The following is a 25,448-nucleotide window of genomic DNA, read 5'->3' as shown; positions in this document are numbered from 1 at the left end:
TTAGCATGTCCATCTGGGTCTTAAGCTGTGACAATTAAAAGCTTTACAAACGCTTGCAAACTGGAGACAACATCAGGAGTTTAAAAGAAAAATTGTTTTGCCTGAACTCTAAGATAATACCATTTATTATAAGTGTTGCCAGACTCCAAGATGCAAACAACAAAAGATGGTCTAAGCTTCAGGCTGACAACTAAATCTCAAAGCTCCTCAACAACCATATCCGTACATGGATGAAGGTTTCTTTTTCTTAATTTTCTGATATATTTGCATTTTCCCTCTGAAGACTAAATGCAAACCTTTAACAGTCTTTGCCTCACATTGAAGCAACATCAAACTCTATGGAGTGCATGTTTTCTTAAACTGTCATGCTTTGGCAACGTTTAACAAGAGACAGACTGTGTGTGGACTGTCGCAGGGCAGAATGTGTCACAGGAGATAGCTTATCGTTTTAATGGCTACATGCTCCTGGAGAAAATGTAAAGCTGAGGGCTGTGAGCAACAAAGGCAAAACATTATGGTGCCCTTTGTATATGTGTAGGTGTGGAGATATGTGAGCAGTTTTTTAAAAACCAGAGAAGCGCAATGTTTCTTGGACAAATACATGCTGAAAGCTATCACTCTACGGTGTTAAATGAATAAATGTGTTTGTAGCTATCTATCTCTACAAAATAAAGACAGAGTTCAGAAAGATATCGGCTGTTTTTTTCTCACATAAATATTAGTATTGTCCCCAAAACGTCCAAATCAGTCGGGCGCTACTTAAAACCAAATGACCTTGAATCATATTGTCAATACTAGTTATACAGCCATATACAAACATAATACTGTACAGAATTTATTACACAAGTATGTTGAAAAGGGCCATTTGGAATTCATGAAGGGGCCTGTTGTTATGGATCTCAGTTGCACACCAGATAAGAAATAAATATTTGCAGAGGTTGCTCTTCCAACAGCCCACACTTACTCATAATACAAATAGCAGAATAATATTAATGTAATAATGGCCTCTAGTCTGGCCTCTAGTCACTAATGTACTTTATATATGAGTAAGATAGAAAGCATCACGCCTAAGCTGATAAGTCCTTCTGAAGCTTCAAAGTCTAAAATGAGATGCAAATAGCTCACAAGAGCTCTATCACTAGCAATCATTTTAATTCAATTTAACCAAATCAGATGAAAAATAGTCCCTCAGTACAGCGTTAACAGGAGGGGGTTGAAAGTCATACAAGGGTTAAGCTGAGTTCAGTGACTCTGGTTTATTTCTTGTCTTTATTTAGTGTCAGGGTTAGACACTGTTCCTCAGGGCAGTAAAGAGGTCGGAAAACATTTTTAAAAAACTGCATACAAATTATGAACAATTATTTAAATTGTGTCTAGTTGTTTTCATGTCTAACACTGGGCTTGGGTTACTTTGGTCTACATGTAAACTGTGTAAACTAAAACTGTTTAATAGGGGAAGGTCACTCTTCAAATCAGCAGCTTACAACTCAAGAGGAAAGGAACTGTTTCATAACACGATCTCAGATTACAATGGATTTGTTTCTTTCTTACAGAAAAGTACTTTCTAAGTGACTTTTTTTTCTTCATTCATAACTTTGTAGACTTGAAAGATGTGTGGACTTGAGTGGACATCATAATCCAACACAACCTTATTTTTCAGTTCATTACATGTCCCATGGGGTGGACAGAATCATTTCGAGGTTTTTCCATCTTGTCTTAAAGAGGGAAAAAAACACGCTTGATTGGATTAGAATCTACCTCCAGAGCGTTTAAATTGAATGTAATCTACTTAATAACTCGTAATTTTGTTTATGTTAAAAACACAACTTGCAATTTACTTATTTCTTACTCCCTAGAAGTGATTTTAGGTTGCCCAACAACAGCTGGTGTCTCAAGACACGCCACGACTCAGAACAGGAAAAGCCTGTACTACACTCACAAACTCTGCCAAATGTGTCCTTAAAAAATGTCTTTATTGTTTTAATACTCCACACTAATTTAAGTCTGAAGATACAGTTTGGATTTCTTAATCTGCTTAGAATATGTGGCCACACATCTGTAACAAAAAAGTTTGTGAACACATTTATATACAAGCAAGCAAGTCATACTTACTCTCCCTTCCTCACCACTGGGCTGCAGGAAGCGCAGACACTCTGAGTAGTTGGTCCATGTTTTGTTCCAACGGTCCACAAACACCCAGGAACCGTTGACATCACACTTCCTATAGGCATGACCTGTAAACAATACACTTTGACATTTACAACACACACACATCAGCAGCAGAGGTGAAGCTTTTCTGGTTAACAAGCACAGGTTACTTTATTGTTCAGGCTAATTAGACCTCTACTCAGAACTGTGTGGGTTGTTCAGAGAACACTTGATTTGATTGCTTCCTGGCCCTGTCAGAAACAGCATACATTTTTCCTAATTATACAAAGTATGGCAACTCATCAAGTATGTAGTACATACCTGATTCATAGTCGGCAATCTTGAGAAAAAATGCCAAGATGACAATTGACCATAATTGTAAAGAATAATATGTGAGCTATTCATCACTCATTTCCCCGACAATGCATTGTGTCTCTTCAAACTAAGTGGTTTTATAAGTGATGAAATAATATTCAAATAAGTATGTAGCCACGTTTAATACATTTTCTTAAGGCTAGCACTTACAGCAGGCTGTATGTAGAATTTAACATCAATAGACGTGTCATTACTTATCCCCGAACATTTCCTATCAGTTATTGTTACTGAACTATTCTACATGGTAAAGGTAATGTAAATAAACAGACCAAAAATAAAGGCTCAATTATTAATTCAAATATGAAGTCAAGTGACGAAGAAAGGGCATGCATTTGTGTTTACAAACTGCACATCAAACCTATGGTAAATACAGAGTACTATTTCATTTTAGTTTTATTTGATTTGGGATGTTTTCTGGGCAAGGAGCTGGTGTGTTTCCCGAGACAATGACAGTGCAAAGGTGAATTTAGCGCAAAGGACGCAATTGCACTCAGCAAGTACTGAGGATACTGACATTTCAGCAGAGAAGAGAAATATAATTTTTGTGAGATGTAATGCCATGTAGATAGAGCATGTTGCAAACAAACGTGAACCTCGTGTTGGCTTACAGGCACTAATGTTGGCCTGCTTTCTGTTGGACAGGCAGGTACAAAACATCAGCTCAGCTTGTGCTAATCTGCTAAATTATCAGCTTTCCTTTACAACAAATATCATTTTTTCAGATAGCTTGCAGTGGAGGTAAAAGCTGTAAAGGTACACAAAGTCCTGCAGTTTGAGTGAGTGAGTAGGCAGTGAGTGAGCCCAAGAGGAGGAGACCAGCTAAATGGTTGTGTTCACAATCTATAACAAACTTTAAGGATTGGGTAAAACCCACCTTTATCATTCTAACAAACCTTTAATGACAGGACCAACGGGAGGGGAGGGTTTTAGAAGACAAGACGTGGCACATTCAATAATGTTAAGATGATTTCCAAAATAGTGACCTTAGGATGACAGGTTTTGCTTTTGTATCAATACTACAGTTTGAAAGCGTATCGATGAACCGGTGGAAAAGAATACACTGGCGAGCATAAAGAGCAAGAAGCTGTTGTCTTGCATGACAATGATTATCGGTTGCAAGATTTAAATGTCATCCCTTCCTCCTGCTTGCAACAGTTCATTTTCATGATTATGACCTGCCGCATTCCCACATCAGCACACTAGGGGGCTTTCAGAAAAAAGTCAGAATGAGTCGGCGACCGTTTGCATTTACATGCAGCTCATCTCACGTAGCAGAGTTTTTGTGTATATGTGAATGAAGCATAATACATCAAACATTTAGCTGCTGTCTACATGTCTCTGTCCTGTTAAAGTGAATGCTGACTCACTTTCATACTGTCTTACTCGGACTCTTGAACAGCCACGATTAATGTAATTAGTATCACCTGTTCCTCGTCTGTGACTGATCAAAATGTCTGAAAACACGTTTTTTTTTGGTGAGAAAAGTCCAGCTACGTTCTATTGAAACAGAAGATTGTGTATCATTTATTAAACCGTGTATATTATTTATTAAAAACATTTTAAAACAAATAATACTGGAAATAGAAAATATTGCAAAGTAAGGCTAAATTTCTTCTCTCCATTTTATCTGTCAATCTTCAGTCCACTAGCTCTCTAGTGTTAGACACTTTGCATGTGCAAAGAAGACGTTTGGCCTTTGACCTTTGTGATTGAAGTCATAGATGTATGAAGGGCAGGGAACCTTGGTAACCAGTCCAGGGGTGCCGTGGGGCCAACAAATAAGACCATCCCAGTCAGGAGGGCAAACGTCATCTACTGAAAGAAGAAGAACAGTGAGAAGAAGTCAGGATCAGGATGCACAATGATACTTCAGCTGTAGAGTCACTGATTATCATCTGTTCACTCAGTGCAGTTTGTAAACGCTACTGTTTTTCACTTTATACCTGGTTTGTTGCTGATGAACTTAAAAGAAGGCCATTTACAGAATGTCAAGTCTGTTAGTACACAAATGATTTGTAATCAGTTTGTTAATGTGCCGTAACAACCCCTGGCATTCATGTCTGTTAGAAAGAATATCTGTGTTTTGACTCATGCTGATAAACAGTATTGTTTACACTCTGACCAACATTAAAGAAGAAAAATACCGTTTCTATAATGGGTGTTGTAAAGGCCAGCAAGAAACTGTTACAACTTTGAAGCTGTACAAGTAAAGACAAAACACTTATTTTATAAAAGATACATGTGCAGGGTTTCCACCCTGCTGACTTTCTCAAATCCACACAGTAGGCAAATTAAAGCATTACTATGAATGCCAGACTGTTTCTTTACAGCTATAGATGGTAAGCGCAGCCTGGATAGACTGGAAACCTTAATTGTTTAATGTTGACTCAGTTCTTCGTCGTAATTGGAAAGATTTATCTCTGTCATGTTGGTGTTTTACAAAGACAGAAGGAAAAGGAGATCAATATGTGACCTTTAATGGGAATATCTGTATTTCTTTTAATTCAGTGTTTACACTGGCATTTAGTGTTTTGCAGTTTTATTGCATGTCCTATTTGGCACTGACAGTTCACCATACAGCAGACAGGAAGTTTAAAAAAATGCAGTTTTAAAACTATTACCAGAGTATAAATAGGACTTTCTTGTGTTTCCTTCATTAGCATGAAAACCTCTTTTTTGTTTGAATGAACATTTCATCTTTGAGGTAATTATTTCTTCATTTTGTAACAGGCAGAAAAAAATAAAGCAGCGATTTTGTTTTTTTTAACTTGTTTTTTTTTCTAACCCCTCACAATGCTGTTTTCTAACCTTGATGATTTCAGTTGTGAATGTCAGCACACAATGTTGTAGAAAACCAATTCCTCCAGCTTGCTATAACACTGTACGATGCTGCTGTGTTATCATACATTGAAGCAGAAATTACCACATCATCTTGGAAAAACATCTCTTTTTTATGCTTCCAAATTTGTGTCAAATAAAATGCTACTGTTTCTATCCCTACCCATCTCTGTGTGCTTTTGTTTCAAAGCTTGCATCTCAGCAATTGAATGTCATGTGCTGACAAGTGAGATAGGAGAAGATCCTTTGTGGTTTTGGTAAAGAGGTAAGAATGTTTTTTTAAGAACATTCAATGATAACACTGTTCTCTATAATACTTGACTGTTGAATACCTTGTAAACTATTACATAAATAACCTTTGCTGGTCACGTTGATTTTCTACAGGTACAATGTGTTTGGCCAATTTCAAGAAAATAAGTTGTAGTAGAGAAATACATATAGAACGTTAGTTACGTACTGTAACTCCAGATTCTATGAGTATAGGCGCAGCCCTCTAAGGCTATCGCTATTGGGTTTATCCCTTGCGCGTATGCGCAGCACTGAAGAGTTGTAGTCCACGCCCACCCACGATGTGGGCCCCTCCCACGGTCAACCTGCCGGTATATAACCGGAAGGGACCATGTGTTCTGTTCCCCAATAAAGGGCTTTTCTTCAGCCGTTACGGAGTCAGTGGGGCCCACCGCTTAGAGGGCTGCGCCTATACTCATAGAATCTGGAGTTACAGTACGTAACTAACGTTCTATTTCGTATAGGCTTCGCCCTCTAAGGCTATCGCTATTGGGTTAGAGGCGAAGCAGGATGTAGTCAATGCCACACTGGGTCCGGAAGGTACCACAAGCACAACAACACCCCGAACAACCATTTTCCGCCTAACAGCATCAGGGGAAAAAATGGAACATCCCACTCTTATTGCACTGAGTGAGACATTGAGAAAACGGGAAGCATCCCGTAGATAAAAACGCACAAAGGAGCACGGAGAGGACCACGAAGCTGCCGTGCAGATGTCGTCCACCGTCACGCCCCCGTGCAGGGCAGCCGAGGAAGCAACTCCCCTGGTGGAGTGCGCCTGAATGCCCACCGGAGGCTCAGCTCCTGAGGCGATATAAGCCTGTGTGATGGCGTCACACAGCCAGTGTGACAGCCGCTGTGTTGACAGGGGCTGTCCCACAGAATGTGCCCTGTAGTGTACAAACAGCTGCTGGAACAGCGTATGGCAGCTGTGCGCGCAACATAGCATGCCAGAGCGCGCACTGGGCACAGTAGGTGAGAGGTCGCCTGCTCCCCAGATGTATGGGGAGGAGGAAAAAACCCCTCCAGCGTGATCACTCGCGACTTGAACTCGCTAGTGATGACTTTTGGCATGAACGCCGGGTTTGGCCGTAATACAGCCGAACTACCGTCCTCCTGGATCCTGAGGCAGGACGGAGCCACAGAGAGAGAGCTGACAGCTCACTGACACGTTTTGCTGACGTCAGAGCTAAGAGCAAAACCGTTTTAGCCGACAGAAAACGTAGGGGAATCTGATCCAAAGGCTCAAACGGCGCCACAATCAGTGCGCGCAGCACCAGTGCCAAATCCCATTGCGGGGCCAGGCTGCGCACCACCGGCAGAAGCCTCTGTACCCCTTTTAAACACCGCTTCACCAGCGGGTGGCCAACACCGAACGGTCACCAAAACCTTCGTGGCATGATGAAACTGCAGCCGTGTATGTTTTGATAGTGCTAAATGCCAGATTTCGGTCCACTAAGAACTGGAGGAAAGAAAGCACTTGAGGCAGAGGACACGCAGTAGCGGAGAGTTCTCTCTCTCCGCACCAGCGTTGAAACGCAGCCCACTTTGCGGCGTAAGATGCCGTTGTGGAGGCAGCCCGAGCGCCTTGAATAGTGCGCACCACATCCTGAGCCAGCCCCATACTTACCAGATGTGTCCGTTCAGCGGCCAAGCCCAGAGACGCTGGCCGATGATCGGGTGGCTCGTGAGCACGCCCCCTGCCTGCGAGAGGGCATCCCCCCTCCAAGGGATTTCCCAGGGCTCGCCTGACGTCATCTGACGTAACACGGGAACCACATCGCATGCTCGCGCAGCGGGGCGATCAGGATGGCGCACAGCTTCTCCTTCCTCACTCTGTCCAGGAAGCTCGAAATCAACGGGACAGGGGGAAATGCATAAATGAACGTCCTCGGCCATAGCCGGTGCGAAAAGGCGTCCACCCCGAGACGAGGGTCGTCCTTTGCGCTCAGGGAGAACCAAAAGGGGGCACTGTGCATTTTCGCGTGCTGCGAACATGTCCACCTCTGCTCTGCCGAACCTTTCCCATAACTGGGAAACCAGGTCTGCATGAAGGGTCCAAGATCCCGGACGAGGACCCTTCCTTGACATGATGTCCGCTCCCCGGTTTAGTTCGCCGGGGACATACAGAGCACGGAGAGAAAGTAACCGTGTGCTCGCCCAGACCAGCAGCTTTCTGGCTATGCCGAGAAGCTGGGCTGACGCCCTGTTGTCTGTGCTGATCAGCACATGATGATTTTTTTAGCAGAGGGATGCGTCTGTGAAAAAAACTTTTTCTCTGTATTTTTCTTTTCTTTTGTGATGCGTGACGTAGCCCTTCCCAGGGCCAAGTCCAATACAATGGATAAAGGAACGCGGAGCAGACGTCTCCGCTGCAGCCGGGGATCGATGCGTTAACAAAGAAACACCGCTGCAGACGTCTCATGTGGGGCAGGCCCAGAGGAATAACGACATGGGCCGCCGCTATCATGCCCAGCAGCCGCATGACAGTGAGATCTGTCACCGTGCTGTGTGGCTTCACTCGGCTTAATAGTCCTCTCAGCGCCTCCAACCCTCTGCTGAGGGAGCCGCGCTGACATGTCGGCCGAGTCCAACATCACCCCCAGGTACATTATGGACCGGGATGGGATGGGGGAGCTTTTCGCCCAGTTCACTATGAACCCTAAGCTCGATAGATGAGACACGAGCGCCCTCATCTGGAGGGCTGCTTCCTCTCTGGAGCGAGCCTGTAACAACAGGTCGTCCAGACAAGATAACACTCTCATCCCTGCCCGGTGAAGCGGAGCCAGAGCTGCTTCTACGCACTTGGAGAAAGTGCGCGGAGCCAGGGAATAACCGAACGGCAGACGGTTGTATTGGTACAATGTCCCCTCGAACGCGAAGCACAGGTACTGCCTGTGTTTCGGGAGGATGAAGACATGGAAGTATGCGTCCTTTAGGTCTATTTCTATGTCGTAGCCCTTCCCAAGGGAATCCCCGCTGACGTCACGCAGGGACTCCCCCAGTGGGCCAATCCAATCCAGCGGATAAAGGAACGCGGAGCAGACGTTTTTCCGCTGCAGCCGGGGATCGATGCGTTAACAAAGAAACACCGCTGCAGACGTCTCATGTGGGTCAGGCCCAGAGGAATAACGACATGGGCCGCCGCCATCATGCCCAGCAGCCGCATGACAGTGAGAGCTGTCACCGTGCTGCATGGCTTCACTCGGCTTAATAATCCTCTCAGCGCCTCCATCCTCTGCTGGGAGAGCCGCGCTGACATGTCGGCCGAGTCCAACATCACCCCCAGGTACATTATGGACCGGGATGGGATGGAGGAGCTTTTCGCCCAGTTCACGATGAACCCCAAGCTCGACAAATGAGACACGAGCGCCCTCGTCTGGAGAGCTACTTCTTCTCTGGAGCGAGCCTGTAACAACAGGTCGTCCAGACAAGATAACACTCTCATCCCTGCCCGGTGAAGCGGAGCCAGAGCTGCTTCTATGCACTTGGAGAAAGTGCGTGGGGCCAGGAAATAACCGGACGCGAAGCGCAGGAGCTGCCTGTGTTTCGGGAGGATGGGGACATGGAAGTAGGCGTCCTTTAGGTCGATGGACGTGAACCAGTCGTCCTGGTGAACACACTCCATATGTTGATTGTCAACATATGAAAATGGTCTGACCACAATCGATTTATTAGAAAAAGACAGGTCGAGGATGGGCCTTATCCCGCCTGTCTTCTTCCGCACGAGAGAAGTAGCGGGGTAATAACCCCGGCTCTCCTCCTCTCGCTCCCCTCTGGAGATGGCACCCTTCGTCAAGAGCTCCTGCAGCTCTGACCGAAGAGCCAGGCGTCCCTCCCCGGATGGCATGATCGTCTCCACTACCCCATTGAATCGTGGAGGGGGAGACGCAAACTGCAGGGTGTAACCCCGTTGAAGCAGTCTGTCCAGCCAGCTGTCCAGGGAACATACGTGCCGCCACACGGAGTTATGCTCCGAGAGCGGGCGTACATGTAGAGGAGGCTCCGCCCCCTGTCCATCAGCCACGTCAGCGCCCCGACCACTGCATGAGGAGCGAGCTCCCGTGCAGCCCAAGAGGGGGCCGACTCGACAGGGCTGTTGAGGAGCCCGCAGAGGCTCACACACAGGATGGAGACGGGAGAGAAAAGTCCACACGATGCGCCGAGCCAGCGCTCGTGGGCTCATGATGGCCCCCCCCACCTGTCCGCCGGAGAACTCACTGAGTGAGGAACACTCCGGTGAAAAGAGGACTGAGGAGATAACAGGTGTCTCGCGGCCGACGTCGCAGTTGGCTCATACAGCCCCGCTGGGTTTCCTTAGCACAAAAAAACGAGCTGGCTGTACGCTCATTGTGGGACTGGACCGCCAGTCTCGACATGGAATGAGCCAACAGGGACAATTTTATTAGCCGCAGCAGAGGCCTGGTAGGCACACTGGTGCGACCTGTCCGTCAGGCGCTCTGTTAACAGATCCCGGCTCGAAGGAGGGACAGGACGCCGTCCCGAACCCCCGGCCCGGACCCCGAAACGGCCGTCAGGTTAGCCTCCAAAGGCGGCACCGGAGGGAACCCACGGTCCGCCACCCCCCCCCACTTTTGTGATGGAAGTGTAGGTGGAGACCGGAGCCCTCAAGAGCCTCGGATCCGCCGCTGCCCCCTCCTGATAGGGGATCAAAGCCGGGAACCGCGGCCACACCGGGTCTCGCCGGACCGGCCGGAGAAGCGGAAAATCCCCCGCCATCTCATCGATCGGCTCCACCTCACGTGCCACCGGCACAGTGAGGCCCCGTCGGGCTGCAGCCGTTCTAATGATTCCCGGCAGCTCCTGAAGCAGACCCCCCACCACCGGCGGGGGCCGAGAGCGGCTCCCAGCCCCCACCACCGGCGGGGGCCGAGAGCCGCCCGCAGCCTGATTCCCAGGGAAGCCTGGGCAATCTAACTCGGCTCTCTGAACTATCCGAGCGGCTCCCGGTCCCCACCGACGGCGGGGGCCGGGAGCCGCTCGCAGCCCGATTCCCAGGGAAGCCTGGGCAATCTGACTCGGCGACGGTGTCAGGTGCATCCTCCAGCCCTAGCGACAGGGAGAGGGGAGGGATGGGAACCCTGACACTGACCCACGGATGGAGTACGGTGAATCCGCAGACTCCTCTCCATGGTCCAACATGTCCATCTCCCGTTCCGTTGTGCATTCCCCCACCTGCCACACCGGCTCTGCAGCTACAGCGAAGGCTTCCGCTCTCCGCTGCAGGTCATCACGGGGAAGGCGTAGGCAGCTGCTACCCATTGCCCGTGAAGTTAAAGCCAGGCTGGCATGCTCCAGCCCAAGGCAGGCCTCACAGAGACGGTGGGAATCAGCCGGCATGATGTACCCGGTCTGACACTCTGGACACACACGGATGGAAGAGGTAGACATGGTTAATTTATGTTTCTCTTACAGGTGCTTGTTGCATACTTACTCGCTGAAGAAAAGAGGGAACAGAACACATGGTCCCTTCCGGTTATATACCGGCAGGTTGACCGTGGGAGGGGCCCACATCGTGGGTGGGCGTGGACTACAACTCTTCAGTGCTGCGCATGCGCGCAAGGGATAAACCCAATAGCGATAGCCTTAGAGGGCGAAGCCTATACGAAATAGAACAGTAGTAGAGAAATGCAGAGCTACTAATGACATCTGGACAATAGACATTCTGAAATCTAGATATGCACCTCCAGATGATAAGACAACATTTACACATTTTTAGGACTTCTACATTACTTGCATTTTTTGTGTAAGTAACCCAGTGTAGGTTAATGAGTAAGTCATTTCACCAAAACAAATTCTTTGTGATGCTTTTATTTTGTATTTTAGATTGTCTTTAGCTAAGCGTACTTTACTTCCTGTTTAGATAAAACCAGTCTTACTCACGTAGGCATTTAAAGCAGGCATATAAACACCACCTAATTTAACTACTGTAATGTTAATTTCGGCCTCCCCCTGTAGGCCAAAGCTCAACTCGCCAACCAGTGGAGGTTGAGGACACTAAGATTTCCCGAGCCTTAGCTGCAGCTCTCTTTCTGCTGCTGAGGGACAGATCAGGTCATTTTGTCCCAATGATCTTACTGGCAACTTTAAAAGCATAGTAGGTCATTTCCTCCAGATACACTTCTTAAGTCCAAAATAAATCAGTCATTTGTAGCAGTTAAAAACACGTACAAACTCTGACCAATGTTTGCACTCAGTTCAAGTTTTATCAACCAGTATGGAGGGAATGCTACTTTCAAAATCATGCTAGTTTTCTAGCATGATTGTTTTTTTTTCAAAATTGGAAGGAACTTTTTGTATTTTGAACTCTTCAAAAAATAATGTAAATACACAATAACTAATTGCAGTGGGAAACTGTTGTGTTCAAATTTTTTGGAAAGAATAGTCAGGCTTTTATAGTTCTCCCTCGCTAACATGAAAAAGAAAAAAAGAACGAAATATGCCATCTGATGAGGCCTGGGGCCAAAATCTTCTGATTCTTCGATTTGAAGTCAAGGGCCACAAAAAATCCACTCAAGGGCCACAAATGGCCCCTGGGCCGCACTTTGGACACCCCTGATCTAGAGTGACATTAGTTAACTGCACACACCAATCCAGTTGAGCTGACAAAGAAAGTGCAGACGTTGCTGTGCTTTCTCATTGATTGTTCTCACTAACAGTCAACCTGTCGTCAATAACAATCCCCAGGTGTTTCTAAAACTAAACTAGTTCTGCAACCTGTCCCTTGATTTCTGTTTGGATTGATGGATTTGACGTCCTTCTAAAATCTATGCACATGACCTAGGTTTAACTGATGTTTATCTTTCAAATGGAATCAATGTTTCAAACTACATGACTTAATAAAATCATCTACCACTGGTCCAGGTGCTGCTGTCAATCGGTTTTAACTGAGCCTGTTTAATTGTAACTTTGGCTGAGGGACTTCTTTTCCTGTATAGCACACTGAAATTAATATAAGAAGAGAAATAGATTATGTAATGGATAATACTCATTTTATTAGTATTATTTCCTGATTCTCTTTCTGCTGCTGTAGTGAAGAAGGAAATAATCTGACAGAAGTGGTTCTTTACTCTCAGGGACATTTCAGCTCAAATGATAGTTCAAGTATACTTAAATTCTAACAAAGCATGCACGCTTTTTTTATTAGAAGTATCCACAGGGCTCCTGGAGAATAACACATGTGGGGAGCTGGGTGTTCAAGTCTGCTGAGAATGACAGCAACTGCAAAGTTCAACTCTTCATAGAAATGCTCGGGTCTGGAGATCTGCGGAGGGGCAAAATCAAGGACAGAGCGGCAGTTTCAAGAGAAAAAGAAATGAAGCAGCCATTCACATACAACCTGGCAGAACTGGAGAGGATCTGCAAGGAAGAATGGCAGAGGATCCCCAAATCCAGGTGTTAAAAACTTGTATCAATCCCAAGAAGACACATGGCTGTACTAGCTCAAAAGGGTGCTTCTACTCAATACTGAGCAAAGGGTCTGAATATTTATCACTGTGATATTTCAATTATTCTTTTTTTTAAAATTTGCAAAGATTTCTACATTTCTGTATTTTTCTGTCAAGATGGGGGTACTGAGTGTACATTAATGAGAAATAAAATGAACTTTTTTGATTTTAACAAATGGCTGCAATGAAACAAAGAGTGAAACATTTAAAGGGGTCTGAATACTTTCCGTGCCCACTGTAATACTATTAGAGAGTTAACTTAAATTACAATCTTGAGTAATCTTTCTGTAGCTGCTGGTTGATGATCCTAGCCCTAAATTGTGTTTTTTTCTCTCTCTCTTTTTCCCAGTTCTTACATGTACAAAGATGAATCGTTCACTTGGCTGAGAGCTACTGAGAGGCAGCACTCCTGTTTCAGGAAACAGATTTCTTCATTTCCTCTCTCCTCGGATTCGTTTCCTTGCATTTCTCCATGCCTCTTAGGTGGGAGGGATTAAGACGTAAGTGGAAGATACTTGGATGCAATTAAAGGAACTGAGATGTACCCACAGAGATTGTTAATAGACTATAGATAATCATGACAGCTGTGACTAATTACACAGGAAACACAGTAAGGCAGGGCATGAAACTAGACGCAACCGGAAACACTTCAGACTAAATTCAGTAATAAAGCAGTTCAGGGACAAGAGGTTAGTCAAAAAGTCAAAGTTAGAATTTGAGTATTACTTAAAATAGAAAAGTTGAAAGTGAATCTATCCATACATTTCTCTTTTGTTCGCTGTTTGATTAAAGTGACAAGGAGGCACCTGCGACCAAGTCAGACAAATGCAATGATTAGTTTTTCCCTCCAGTGTGAATGGGACATAATTGCACTCATCGCTTGAATTGTCTGTTGCAGTATCTAAAACCTATCAAAACCTATCAAAACTTCACTTTTTTGTTGGATGCATTTTGTGAGAGAGTGCAGGCCTGTCAGATTTGGAAAATAAATCAAACATCAAACACAAACAAACATTTCGAGACCCTCTGTTTATTTTTTCCCTCCATAGTTTGACATGATTTGGGCACATTAAGAGCTTACGGCTGACACTAACAACCCTGTCCTTTAGAACCTTTGGATAACTTCATACTCTACAGCATTAAGCAGCCCATTTTAACCCAGAAAGTGTAATATTTGGTCCCTCCTCTAACTGTTATAACCCAGTTATAGCAATGAAGCCAGAAGACACCAACCAGCTTCGTAAACTAGAAGCCTGCCTCAAGGACATCAGGACCTGGATGACCAGAAACTTCTTACTGCTCAACTCAGACAAGACTGAAGTTATAGTGATTGGACCTAAGAGCCTTAGAGAGACTTTCTCTGCCGATATGACGGCCCTTAGTAGTATTAGCGTAGCCTCTAGTACCACTGTTAGGAACCTAGGAGTTCTGTTTGATCAGGATATGTCCTTTGATTCATACATTAAACAAATTTCAAGGACAGCTTATTTTCACCTTCGTAATATCGCTAAGATCAGGCAGATCCAGTCACAAAATGATGCTGAAAAACTAGTTCATGCATTTGTTACCTCCAGGTTGGATTACGGTAATTCAATTTTAGCAGGGTGCTATGGTAAATCTCTAAAGACCCTCCAACTCGTCCAAAACGCTGCAGCTCGTGTTCTTACTAGAACTAGGAAAAGGGACCACATTACTCCTGTATTGGCTTCTCTCCATTGGCTCCCTATAAAATCTAGAATAGAATTTAAAATCCTTCTGCTCACCTACAAAGCTCTAAACGGTCAGGCACCATCCTATCTGCTCGTGGTGCCTATAGTCTCTAAAAGTACTATGGGAGGTAGAGCCTTTAGTTATCAGGCACCGCTCCTTTGGAATCGTCTACCAGTCGGGATCCGGGAGGCAGACACACTAGGTACTTTTAAGAATAGACTTTTCTTTTTGATAAATCTTATAGTTAGGGCTGGCTTAGGACCAGCTCATAGTTATGCTGCTATAAGCCTAGACTACCGGGGGAACTGGCACCAGGATCTCTTATCTCTCTCTCCCTCTCTCTCTCCCAGCTTCATATCTTATTACTGCTTGTCTCTATCTTTATATTCTAACCTCTCCTTTTTCTGGGAGCTCCTGAGCTCTCTTAGGTTCCTTGGGACTGTTGGTGAGGATGGCCTGCCCAAACAACCCCCCCCCCCCCACGAGGATGGCCTCGTTTTAAAGCATGCTATGATTTACTGAATGAACAAAAACAAAATGGTGTATATGAGGCTCTAAGAGCTAATGGTCCCTCCATGGGCACTCTGCATGCAACTGCCCCCGCCCCCCCATGTTTTCCCCTTTTATTCCCCCTTTTAGGCGGGTTTGCATACTACTCTTGAACACATTATACTGTATACTGCCAATAATATTAGTATGTAGTATTTGATTTTGAATACAGTTCTGTTTCATCAAGGATCCATTTGTTAAGAAGTTAAAAATATTTAAATGATTAATATGCCAAGGTTTTTATTGTACACCACATGGGAACAATACTTGTTTAAAAATGTTCTATATAAAACAGAAAAAAGGGCAAGGCTTGTAAAAGGCTTATTTATTAGACCCCCCATGTCCACACATACTTAATAGGCTGTTAAACAAAAGTCACTGAGGCATAACCTTAAGTTCCTACCAGCCCTATCATTAATCTCACATTATGAAGAGAAAGCAGCAGGGTTGTGTAGCATTTCACAAACATGTGACACTTCTTACCTGTGGACCCTGGTTCAATGTTGGAGAGGTTATGGTAGCATTGCAGTTGTATTTCATAAAGGATGTACATCTGCTCCTGTGCAGAGAGAGGACCATCAGACCCCATCTGTAAAAAATTAAAAAAAAAAAAAAAAACAAGAACAGGGGTGTCACGAAACACTACTTGTCACACTACACAATTGAGCAGGCAGTAAAGTCTATCAAAGAAGTTGATTCAGAGCGCAGCGTGAAATCGGTTAATGCGAGTCTGGACAGCAACTGGCTTCAGGCTACGCTGAAGAGAATGTCATTCAGGTCTGCCAAAGCAGATTGTGCTAACGTCAAAAGCTGCTCTGCTGCTGCCCACTGGGACTAAACCGAGCTGATCGTGCTGAGCAAGAATAAGCATTTGTGGTGTGCAGGAACTCAGGAACCGATCCACAATATGGATTGCACACCTTTTGTGCCGACTAAATCTGTGAAGATGAGACAAAAACACAGTGTAATTCACGATCAACACGCAAAGGTCAAGCAAAGTCTTTAAACCTTACATTGACACAACAATTACAAGAATTGGGGGTGAAATTGTTCTGAGTCTGTAACGATTTGACTCATTATGCACATGTGGAAATAATAGAGCTCAGTCAGGAAGAGAGCACAGAGTACAGCTCTGCACAGCACAGAGACGAGACACTTACTGCAATTAGATCCAAAACAAATTCAGACTGCACAATAGAAGTGCAATTTTATTGACGTTTTTGCGCTTAAGTATCATTCAGGAAATATGCATTGTGTATTGAAGTTTGAGACTGAGCAAATAGCGGGTACCTTCTGATCTTTTCTTTAAGAGGCAATGGAACGTGAAAAACACCGTTATCCATATCTGCCTGTCTCTCCTCACATTTTTAAATCACACCTTTCAAGGCAGCAGTTAACAAGACCGTGTACTTTTAACAGAGATAAAAACTCAGACTGCATGTGGCCATTAAACCTACAAAAATAACTTTCTTTAAAGAACTTTAAAAGCGTTTAATACAATACCCTCATGCTGACAGGTTTCTACATCTTGGAGCTTTGCTGCCATTTGCACATGTTTAACTGAGGCCATTCAATTACATTCGGGGCAAACTGGTCTCTTTTTATGCTAATGAGTCTAACTATGGTGCAAACGAGTCCAATTCCCAAACAACAGCCCTACAGTTATTGCCACAGGCAGTCAAAATGAATATCATTACATATGTGGAAGTTTGATTGTTATAAACCATGTTCCTGTGACAACAATTTCACTTTTATGTGACCTAAAAAAGATTGAACTTTATGCAAATACTATCTGTTTATGACAATATATGATAATCAGGGGTTGAGCAGTGTGACACTTAATCCCAGATGTAAGGGATCACTTTTTCCAGATGAGTGGAGAAAGGTCAGTCCATTAGTAAGAGTGTTACTTCATCTGGAAAGCCTGCTCTTGCACCCTTCAGGAAGGAAGGACCCAGTAACTGGTCACACTTCTAACAAGTAAGAGCTTATTAATGTAATGAAAAAGAACAATTCCCTCCCAGCTCACCAGGTTTATGTAGATAGAACTGAACACAGAATGAGAGCCTGGCTCCAGCAGAGAGTTTGAGGCATGGACAGATGTATACCGCAATCTGAACAAGTTCAGAATACTGAGCTGCAAAACCTTATGGTTATGTGTCATCTGGTATGTCGGAAGTGCTTCACTAAATCAGACCTTTAAACATGGCAGATAGAAATTTTAAGATGTGCAATGCAGCGCTAGCAGCAATCAATTCCCCATTAAATTTCCCCTTAGTCTGTTCTTCAAACTCAGAGCAATGAAAGATTTTGATTTGGTCTAATAATATGACCATGGATTTCATATTTTATCCATTCATTTTCCAGTCACTCATTATTGCCTTGTGAATATTTATATTGTTAACATTAGATTCACTTTAATAACTGTTCATGTTTGTGGGGTTCAAATACTCAACTGATGCTCAACTTCAACAACCAATTTTTTTTTTTTTGTCCATTAATCATTGAGCAAATCACACACGTTTAATCTCTTCTGACTCTGTTCAAATGACCAAGTAAAAGTGATCCTAGTAATTACAGACCACTATCCAAATTGCCCTGTCAGTTAAAAATCTCTGGTAAATGATAAACTAAAGATCTTTAAAATTCTCAAAAGTTGTCTTTAGCCCTCATCAGTCTTACTTCACCCCTTTGCACAGTACTGCCTCTGCTGTCACTTAACGCCTGAATTTCCCCATTGGGGATCAATAAAGTAGTATCCTATCCTGATACCAAAACGCGTTTGATACAGTCAATTGTGATCTTCTCATTCATTGAATGAATGTTTCCCCTACCTACCATTATATCAGGGATCTGGTCTGTAATATCTGTCAAGGAACATTTGTGAAAGTCTTTTATTTTTAACCTTGCAAGTAGATTTGACAAAAGCCTTGTCTCCATTGCAACAACAATTTTATTAAGTGTTGAGCTTATCCATGAGGCAAACTGAGTTACCTTCACAGACTTAACGTATTCATGATAGACAAGCTCAATAAGACTCCCTGCAGCAAAATAAAAATAAAACAAGAATGAGTGTTCTTAACTGTCTTCAGTGTCTCTGAGTTCATTCAATAATTGCTCTCCCTATCTCTAGTTTCTACAGAGGCTTTTTGACTGGACCAGGTACAACAGGAATGACACATAGTTTTTACCTTGAAGTTATAGATTTTAGGGAAGCTCTCATACTGAAAAAAGTCAATTTTTCCTTGAAGCACAGGACAGAATGTGGGTACTTCATTTGCAACCCTCTTTAACCAAACCACACATGATGATCAGACACATATCACACTCAATCTCCCAGAATAAAACCAAAGTAAATCAACTGGAAATAATGCTGCTGGGGAACAAAATCCTGGGAGCAACCCCAGTTCAAAAGTGAGCTGCCGGACAAACAAGTGGGTAGAATTCTCCTTAGACGGGCCTGTGTAGCAAGATAAGAATAGAGGAAGAAAGGAGGGAAATGAGAGTCTAAAGAACAGTTTTGATGACGGATTTAAATAAGGAAAGCTATAGTTTATTCAAAGGAGGAACGTGTAACTTTCGGATGTCACCCTTAAGCACCAGTATTAAACTAAAACAAACTGCTGTTTGGCAACACCTCCGCTATTCTGAAGCCTCTGCTCCCCTTCCCTACACCTCCAACCCATCTCCAATCGTGTTTGAACAAAGGAGTTATCAATTAGTATAATGAAGCGTCATTAGTGCAAGCAGAGGACAATTGCCTGTGGCCTTCATGGTTGTGTTAGCAGGCTAATAATGTTAGCACACTTCGCACATATGACCGTGGTCTAAACACTCTCGTGTGACATCAAAATAGTAGTCTTTGTAAGCTATGATATTCTTCTTCTCTCGCCATTGACTAAAACAGCTTCATACACATTGCTGCCCTGTCCATGTAAACATGATACAAACATGGCTATTTTTTATGCAGCTTTTAAAATGATGAAACATTCTTGAAATAATGAGTCCATAAAATTTGCTTATTTTAGATTAGAACCTTCATAGAAATGAGACATGATTTATAAACAGTAAGCATTAGAGTCAAACTGTACACATCCTTCTCTGGAAATATAATTGATGTTTCATGGTGCCGGTAGCCTAATTCTCAGTGTACGCACCCATGTACTGAGGCTGTGTTTGAATTCTCTCTTCTCTCTCTCTCTCTCTCTCTCTCTCTCTCTCTCTCTCTCTCTCTCTCTCTCTCTCTCTCTCTCTCTCTCTCTCTCTCTCTCTCTCTCTCTCTTCTCTCTCTCTCTCTCTCTCTCTCTCTCTCTCCTCTCTCTCTCTCTCTCTCTCTCTCTCTCTCTCTCTCTCTCTCTCTCTCTCTCTCTCTCTCTCTCTCTCTCTCTCTCTCCAAAAAAAGGCAAAAAATAAATCTTTAAAATAAAAGGAAACCTTCATGCAAACTAACAACACTTGGAGATACTTTGCTTTCAAATGTAGAGGCGTGTTTCTTACCCTCACTGAAGATCTAGGATCTATTCAAATGCAAATATTTAGTTGCCTGAGGATTTCAATATGTGACTTCAAAGGAGTAGCCATGGTGCTGATTTAGCTCACGTGTGTTTAATATTTTCATGTACACCAATGACTCAAGAGCCTGTTGACTTTAAGGAGCATACTTTTTTCCCAACCCTTGCTGAAATGATTGTTAAGACCCAGGCTCCATGCTTGAGGACCTGTAGTCAGCCCACGCTCTATGAAAATATGAGATCAGAGGGGCAACATATGGTGATAACACCTCACATGTCTGCACCATGATATATCACTGAAAAACATTTTAAAATTTAAAAATAGCCAATACGGTTTTAATGAAACAGAAGCTAAAAAAAACAGTGCTATCTTCGACAAGGCCAGAGCCAGCATTTATGACAGCTGCATGTCCCCATAAATGATGAAACAAAGGACCAATTAAAAATTTAATCCAGCAGCTGTCAGTCTAAAATCCATTAAGCTCAACACAGTTCAATGTAGACTGCATGCCATGTTCAATGTCAAAATGTCCAAAGATCTGAAACTACATTCCTTCTCATCCTCTGGTCACATCTAACAGCACTGCTCAACCGCTCTGTGTGTGTGTGTGTGTGTGTGTGTGTGTGTGTGTGTGTGTGTGTGTGTGTGTGTGTGTGTGTGTTGTGTGTGTGTGTGTGTGTGTGTGTCCACCAGTGAGTATAAAAGAGAGAAATGGGAGCATTGAGTTGCGCAGGAAAAAATGGGCTGTTGAACGTACGTAACACAACCCCAACCACAAGGTGGCAGCATCGGGAGTTACGACCCATGAACTGAGGCATAAAGAGTGAGTCAAGCAGTGGTTACAGGATCAGCGCATAGAACATTCATTAAGGTATCAGAGCAGAAGACATGACTAGCATGAGTCTTCAGTTTTTTAAAGATATATCCTGTACCTTCAATAGGGGTTGTTTGTTTAGGATGGGATGTAAAATGAATCATTTCCAAAGGTTAACTTTACGCAGTGCTAATTCTGTTCACCAGGTAATGCTATTCTAATGTGTGTGTTAGTATTAAGCTAACAAACTAAGATATACATCACAGTCTGTGAGGTATTGGGCCCAAACTGGAGAATGATGCACCAGCCATAGCTAAATATACCGACCCATTAAAAGGATTTACTTTAGAAAATCAAATTCAGAAAGGTTTACTTCTCGAATAAGAGGAGGTACATGTAAAATAACAAAAGCCTATGTCAGTCAAACACATCCTCCAATCTGCATCCTATCAGGCCACTTGTGGAGCTGCTTGGAAAAAAAAAAACAGTTTACACAGAGCAGCTGTTGTTGTTGCAGTTTTATAATGAACAGTTGTTACAGAAGCAGGCTTCAAGCTCAGTATGCAAAGGACGTTTGAAAACCTTGACATTTCTATTACACCACAAGAGTCCTTGATCATACGTAGAGAAACACGTTTTTTATTTTTCATTGAGTTTGTCATGTGACTTTACTGAACGTGGGGTCCTTTGTAAAGGGAACCCATGGCCTATATTTGATTATTATACAGACCTTGTTCAATCACTGCCTGGGCAGGCTATTGTAAGCAAAGGCTCACTGTTGCTTTGGCTTGGCATCCCTCTGTGGCTCTTAACAGTATTCACAGCTGCACATACATGCAAACTAAAATGTTATGCACACAATTGCTCCTCCTGCTCTTTGCCTGCAGCGCGCACACATCTCTCCTATCAACTGCTTATATTTTGACTGACATATAAGACAGTGGTGGAGATAACTTGAATTTTGAAAGTCTGTCTGCCCACTGCCCAAACTAAAATGTTCCAGCTCATCTCATAACAAAACACCGTTTTATCAGACTTTTGATTATTGCAAATCTATTTTTAGCCTTCCAACATCTCGCCTTCTATCCGTCCATTTAGCCTCATGACTTTCATCAATAATTTATTGACTATAAGTTACATCATTCAAAAATGGCTAAGCTGAACTAGTGCTAAACAACACTTTACTTGTATGTCTGTGCAACAGCGAATAACATCAAAAGTGAGCATGACAAAGAATCAATAATCACATTTATAGCCAACACTTTTACTAATTGATTTTTATTCATTCATTCAAAGCCTGATACAGCCATATCTGCATAAAACTGCAACTGCTAAATTTGAAATTTCAACTTGAGCAAACAATCTCTTTGATACTTTTTTTCATGAAAGCCAATCAGTGGTAGGAGTCCTGACCTTGAATGCATCAAAAATAACTGATCTGAATTCCAGTTAAGAAACAAACTAGCACTGAACCTTTTACAAATCCACATCATAGGGCTGTAACCTTTTTTTTCTTTTTTTTTTTTTAATAAAATACTTAATTCAAACCTGGGGTAGGAGGTTAACATTCAAAGAGTATTGAGCCGTTTGAATTGAAAATGTTCAATCTATCTTTACATCAGGCCACCTGGCGTAGTTTACAGGTTTATCTAGCAGAGGGCGCTCTCAGCATAACGTTACCCTTGCAGACCCCTTTGACTTAGGTAAATTAAATGACGGGTGCAATTAAGAGGATGCAAACTTACATGAGGTTTGGTGGAGAAAGAGGATGCAGGAGATAACCACAACTCTCCAAGCTGGCTCGTAAATATTTGTGCGTGCTAGGTAGGACTGGGCGATGTGTTTGGGTGGCGCAATTCCAGGTTTAAATCTATCAAACTTTTATGAAACATTTGTTATATTCATTATGAGAAAGATTATATAACTATTGTTCCATTTTGTCACGCGGGTGTAGTGCCAAGAACATCTGTGCACTTGTGAATGTGTGTTGTCGTTGGCAGGTTTGTTAACAAAAAATGAGAGGGTGCTTCTTCAGTCAATGTAATAAACCAAGAAAACATGACATTTACTATGCAAACGTATCTGGAAGGCACAGCAGACTATGCAGCACACAGAAGACGAAGTATTGGCTGGAAGTTGTTTGTGACCAACTGCTGGCTTCACCAGAATTATAGAAAAATTGTTCCTCGTTCCAGAGGAATATATCGGAAATATATATATCAGCTTTAGTAGACAATGATAGCTGAATGAATTCTGAGACCTTCCTCTTGTAGCATACTGCTATACCTTCACCCAGTGCGATCCTGTTCTAACACCATGCACAAATACCAGAGGGAAATCCACCACCAGCTGCCCACTGCCCCCATGCAGCCTGACTCACTTTCACTATTTGCCAGCTGTCAACATGATACCATCTTAATCAAAACTAGCACAGTTCCATTTGATTAAAAAATAATGTTCTTAAGTAAAAAAAGGGGATTTTGCTTCTCAAAACATAATATTTTGAGACAGTTTAGAAAATGCCACTGACACTGATCAGCTCAGAAAGTCTAAAATGCAAGAAACAAGCCAGATGATTGTTTTGATAGGAAACTAATGATCTATGCAAACAGCAGAAAAGAGCTGCTGCATCCTTGCAAAGTTGTGCATAAGAAAGATCAAGAAGGATAAACACTTTCCTTCCTCTGTCTAGAGGAAGTTAACATTTGTTTTTCCAAACTGGTTAATGTTGAAAACATAAATTAAAACATAAAAGATGTAGACCTAAATGGTTGCAAACAATGTCATACTTTACAGTTGTAGACAACTTCTGTATATGGGAAATTAGGTTTCAATTGTTTATACCCCCAAAAAGAACACATTTTTGGATGGGGAGCCTCTTTAAGCTGATGTAATATACAATCCACATCACTCGTATCTATTTCCCTCAATCTGACTGACTCAGAGATTAGCCTTTAAAGATGTAGACATTTCATTTAGCCATAGTGCAACCTATTTCCACACTGGTCATTATTCATTTAATTTCATTTCCATGGCATCAAAATGTTGCTATTTGTTGCAGGTTTTGTTCACACTGTGTCCCTTTTATTTTTACATTTGTGTTTGTATGTTTTTTTGGCGAAAAGAGCTGTCCGTGGTGCTGGTAATGCATGAGGCATTACTGTTAACAATTCAAAATTACACAAGAGCAAATCTTAAATGGCTTACGCTCTTATCTGAGCCATTCACAGGTAGATGACTAATAGCCATGACAGTACGGAGATTCACTTTTCAGAATTCTACTCAGCCATGCCTTTTGTTATACTATTTGGCGTGAAGCTCATCAGTGCTATTATCCAAAGCCAATCATTTGAAATCTAAGAATGAAGTACAATTATGGAAAACGTAAGACAAACACTTATTCTGAAATATCGCTGGTCTGTCAGATTGTTGCTCTGTTGTGTTCACAGTGACACGTTAATTAATATGAAGTTAAATTCCTTTTATCGAGAGATGACTCCGGATCCTTGTAAATCCAATGCTTTTTTAAACCAGTTGAGGTAAATTATTATATCCATTATTTTATGAGGGGAAAAATCGATTTCCCTCATGAAATCGCCTATTTTAAAGTGGGTTTGACAATTTAATGTTTCCTTACCTGTGCGTCAACAGAAGTCCAGCACAAGAAAAAGTTGAAGAGTGGTATCCACACAAAAAAGTTCACACTTTGTGCCTCTGTCTTCATCTCCATCAGCATCAGAAAAATCCACTATCCGTTCATTAGCATCCAAGCAATCCCATGCACCATGTCGAAGAGCCTCACATTTTAAAAAAAACTTTCACAACGTGTGGTCCCAAAAAGAGAGAGCGCAGTCAGAAACTTAGGGCAGTATACTTTATCAGATCCCAAATTTCCACGTGGTTTAGCCATTCAGGTCCTGCTCTTATAAACTCAGAAAAGTGCTCGGATCTGAGTGCCGTGCCATTGCTGCCTCTGCAGAGCAAAAAGTCAGGCACACACTGGAGATCTCTGTGGCACGCGAAGGAAACCACAAAGCGCTCCACGGAAACCCGAGGGGAGGCAACGTGTGATACTGATACATCTCCTCCACTTGTGCGCACCCTTTACCGCAGCTTTAAAGGGTGCGTAAATGCTGCCTCACTCTTCCTTGCACTATACACCACCATCATGTGATTATGATGCTCCCTCACCTCGCGCATCAAATTCATGGCACGTGCTGTTGACTTGTTAGATAAGGATGCTCACCATTTTTTTTTTTGCGTCACCTTTGGCTGAAATGTTTATCACGAGGTCACAAACGTTTTTTTAGATGACATCTTTAGGTCAATGTTTAATCATCAAAGCCTGAGACTAGAAGGTCATTTATTCCAAAATGTATTTTGTCACCATGCGGGGGATATGAATTATCACAAAATCAGATCAAACATTTCTTTTTTAAGTCAAAATAAATTAGACTTCCAACTATGCATTTCTGTTGAGAAAAATACAGACACGCCAACAAACAGAAAAAGGATTTGTTTGTGATTCAATAGCCTATTTAAATTTCCCCACTTTCTGTAAACGCAGCACAGGTGAAAGATCAACCAAGCTACTTACACATTGATTGAGCAAACAATTATTGCAATTATCAAACAATTAACAGCATCTAGCCACCTGGGAAAAGAAGTAACCTTGGTTACGTTTCTTCCACCACTAAGCTTCGAAATGGTTAATACGAGATCATTCGTTTATTGCTAACTTACTT

At 42.8% G+C, this 25,448-nt stretch overlaps 1 protein-coding gene across 1 annotated transcript in view; it reads right to left on the bottom strand.

Annotated features, from left to right (window-relative positions):
• pth2ra (parathyroid hormone 2 receptor a) overlaps positions 1-24,729 on the bottom strand; it is a 75,424-nt gene extending 50,695 nt beyond the window's left edge. Inside the window, exons 1-4 of the mRNA XM_079358376.1 lie at positions 24,341-24,729; positions 15,861-15,966; positions 4,225-4,338; positions 2,113-2,234 (exon numbers count right to left, since the gene is read on the bottom strand). Of these exons, the coding sequence (XP_079214502.1) occupies positions 2,113-2,234; positions 4,225-4,338; positions 15,861-15,966; positions 24,341-24,439 (441 nt within the window). The 5' untranslated portion in view covers positions 24,440-24,729. The remainder of the gene's footprint in view (positions 1-2,112; positions 2,235-4,224; positions 4,339-15,860; positions 15,967-24,340) is intronic.
• Between the last annotated feature and the right edge of the window lie 719 nt (positions 24,730-25,448).

The sequence above is a fragment of the Symphodus melops genome (genome assembly GCF_947650265.1).
Source record: "Symphodus melops genome assembly, chromosome: 12".
Taxonomy (NCBI): domain Eukaryota; kingdom Metazoa; phylum Chordata; class Actinopteri; order Labriformes; family Labridae; genus Symphodus; species Symphodus melops.
Note: the sequence above shows the minus strand (reverse complement) of the source record. Positions and strands in the feature narration are given on the sequence as shown.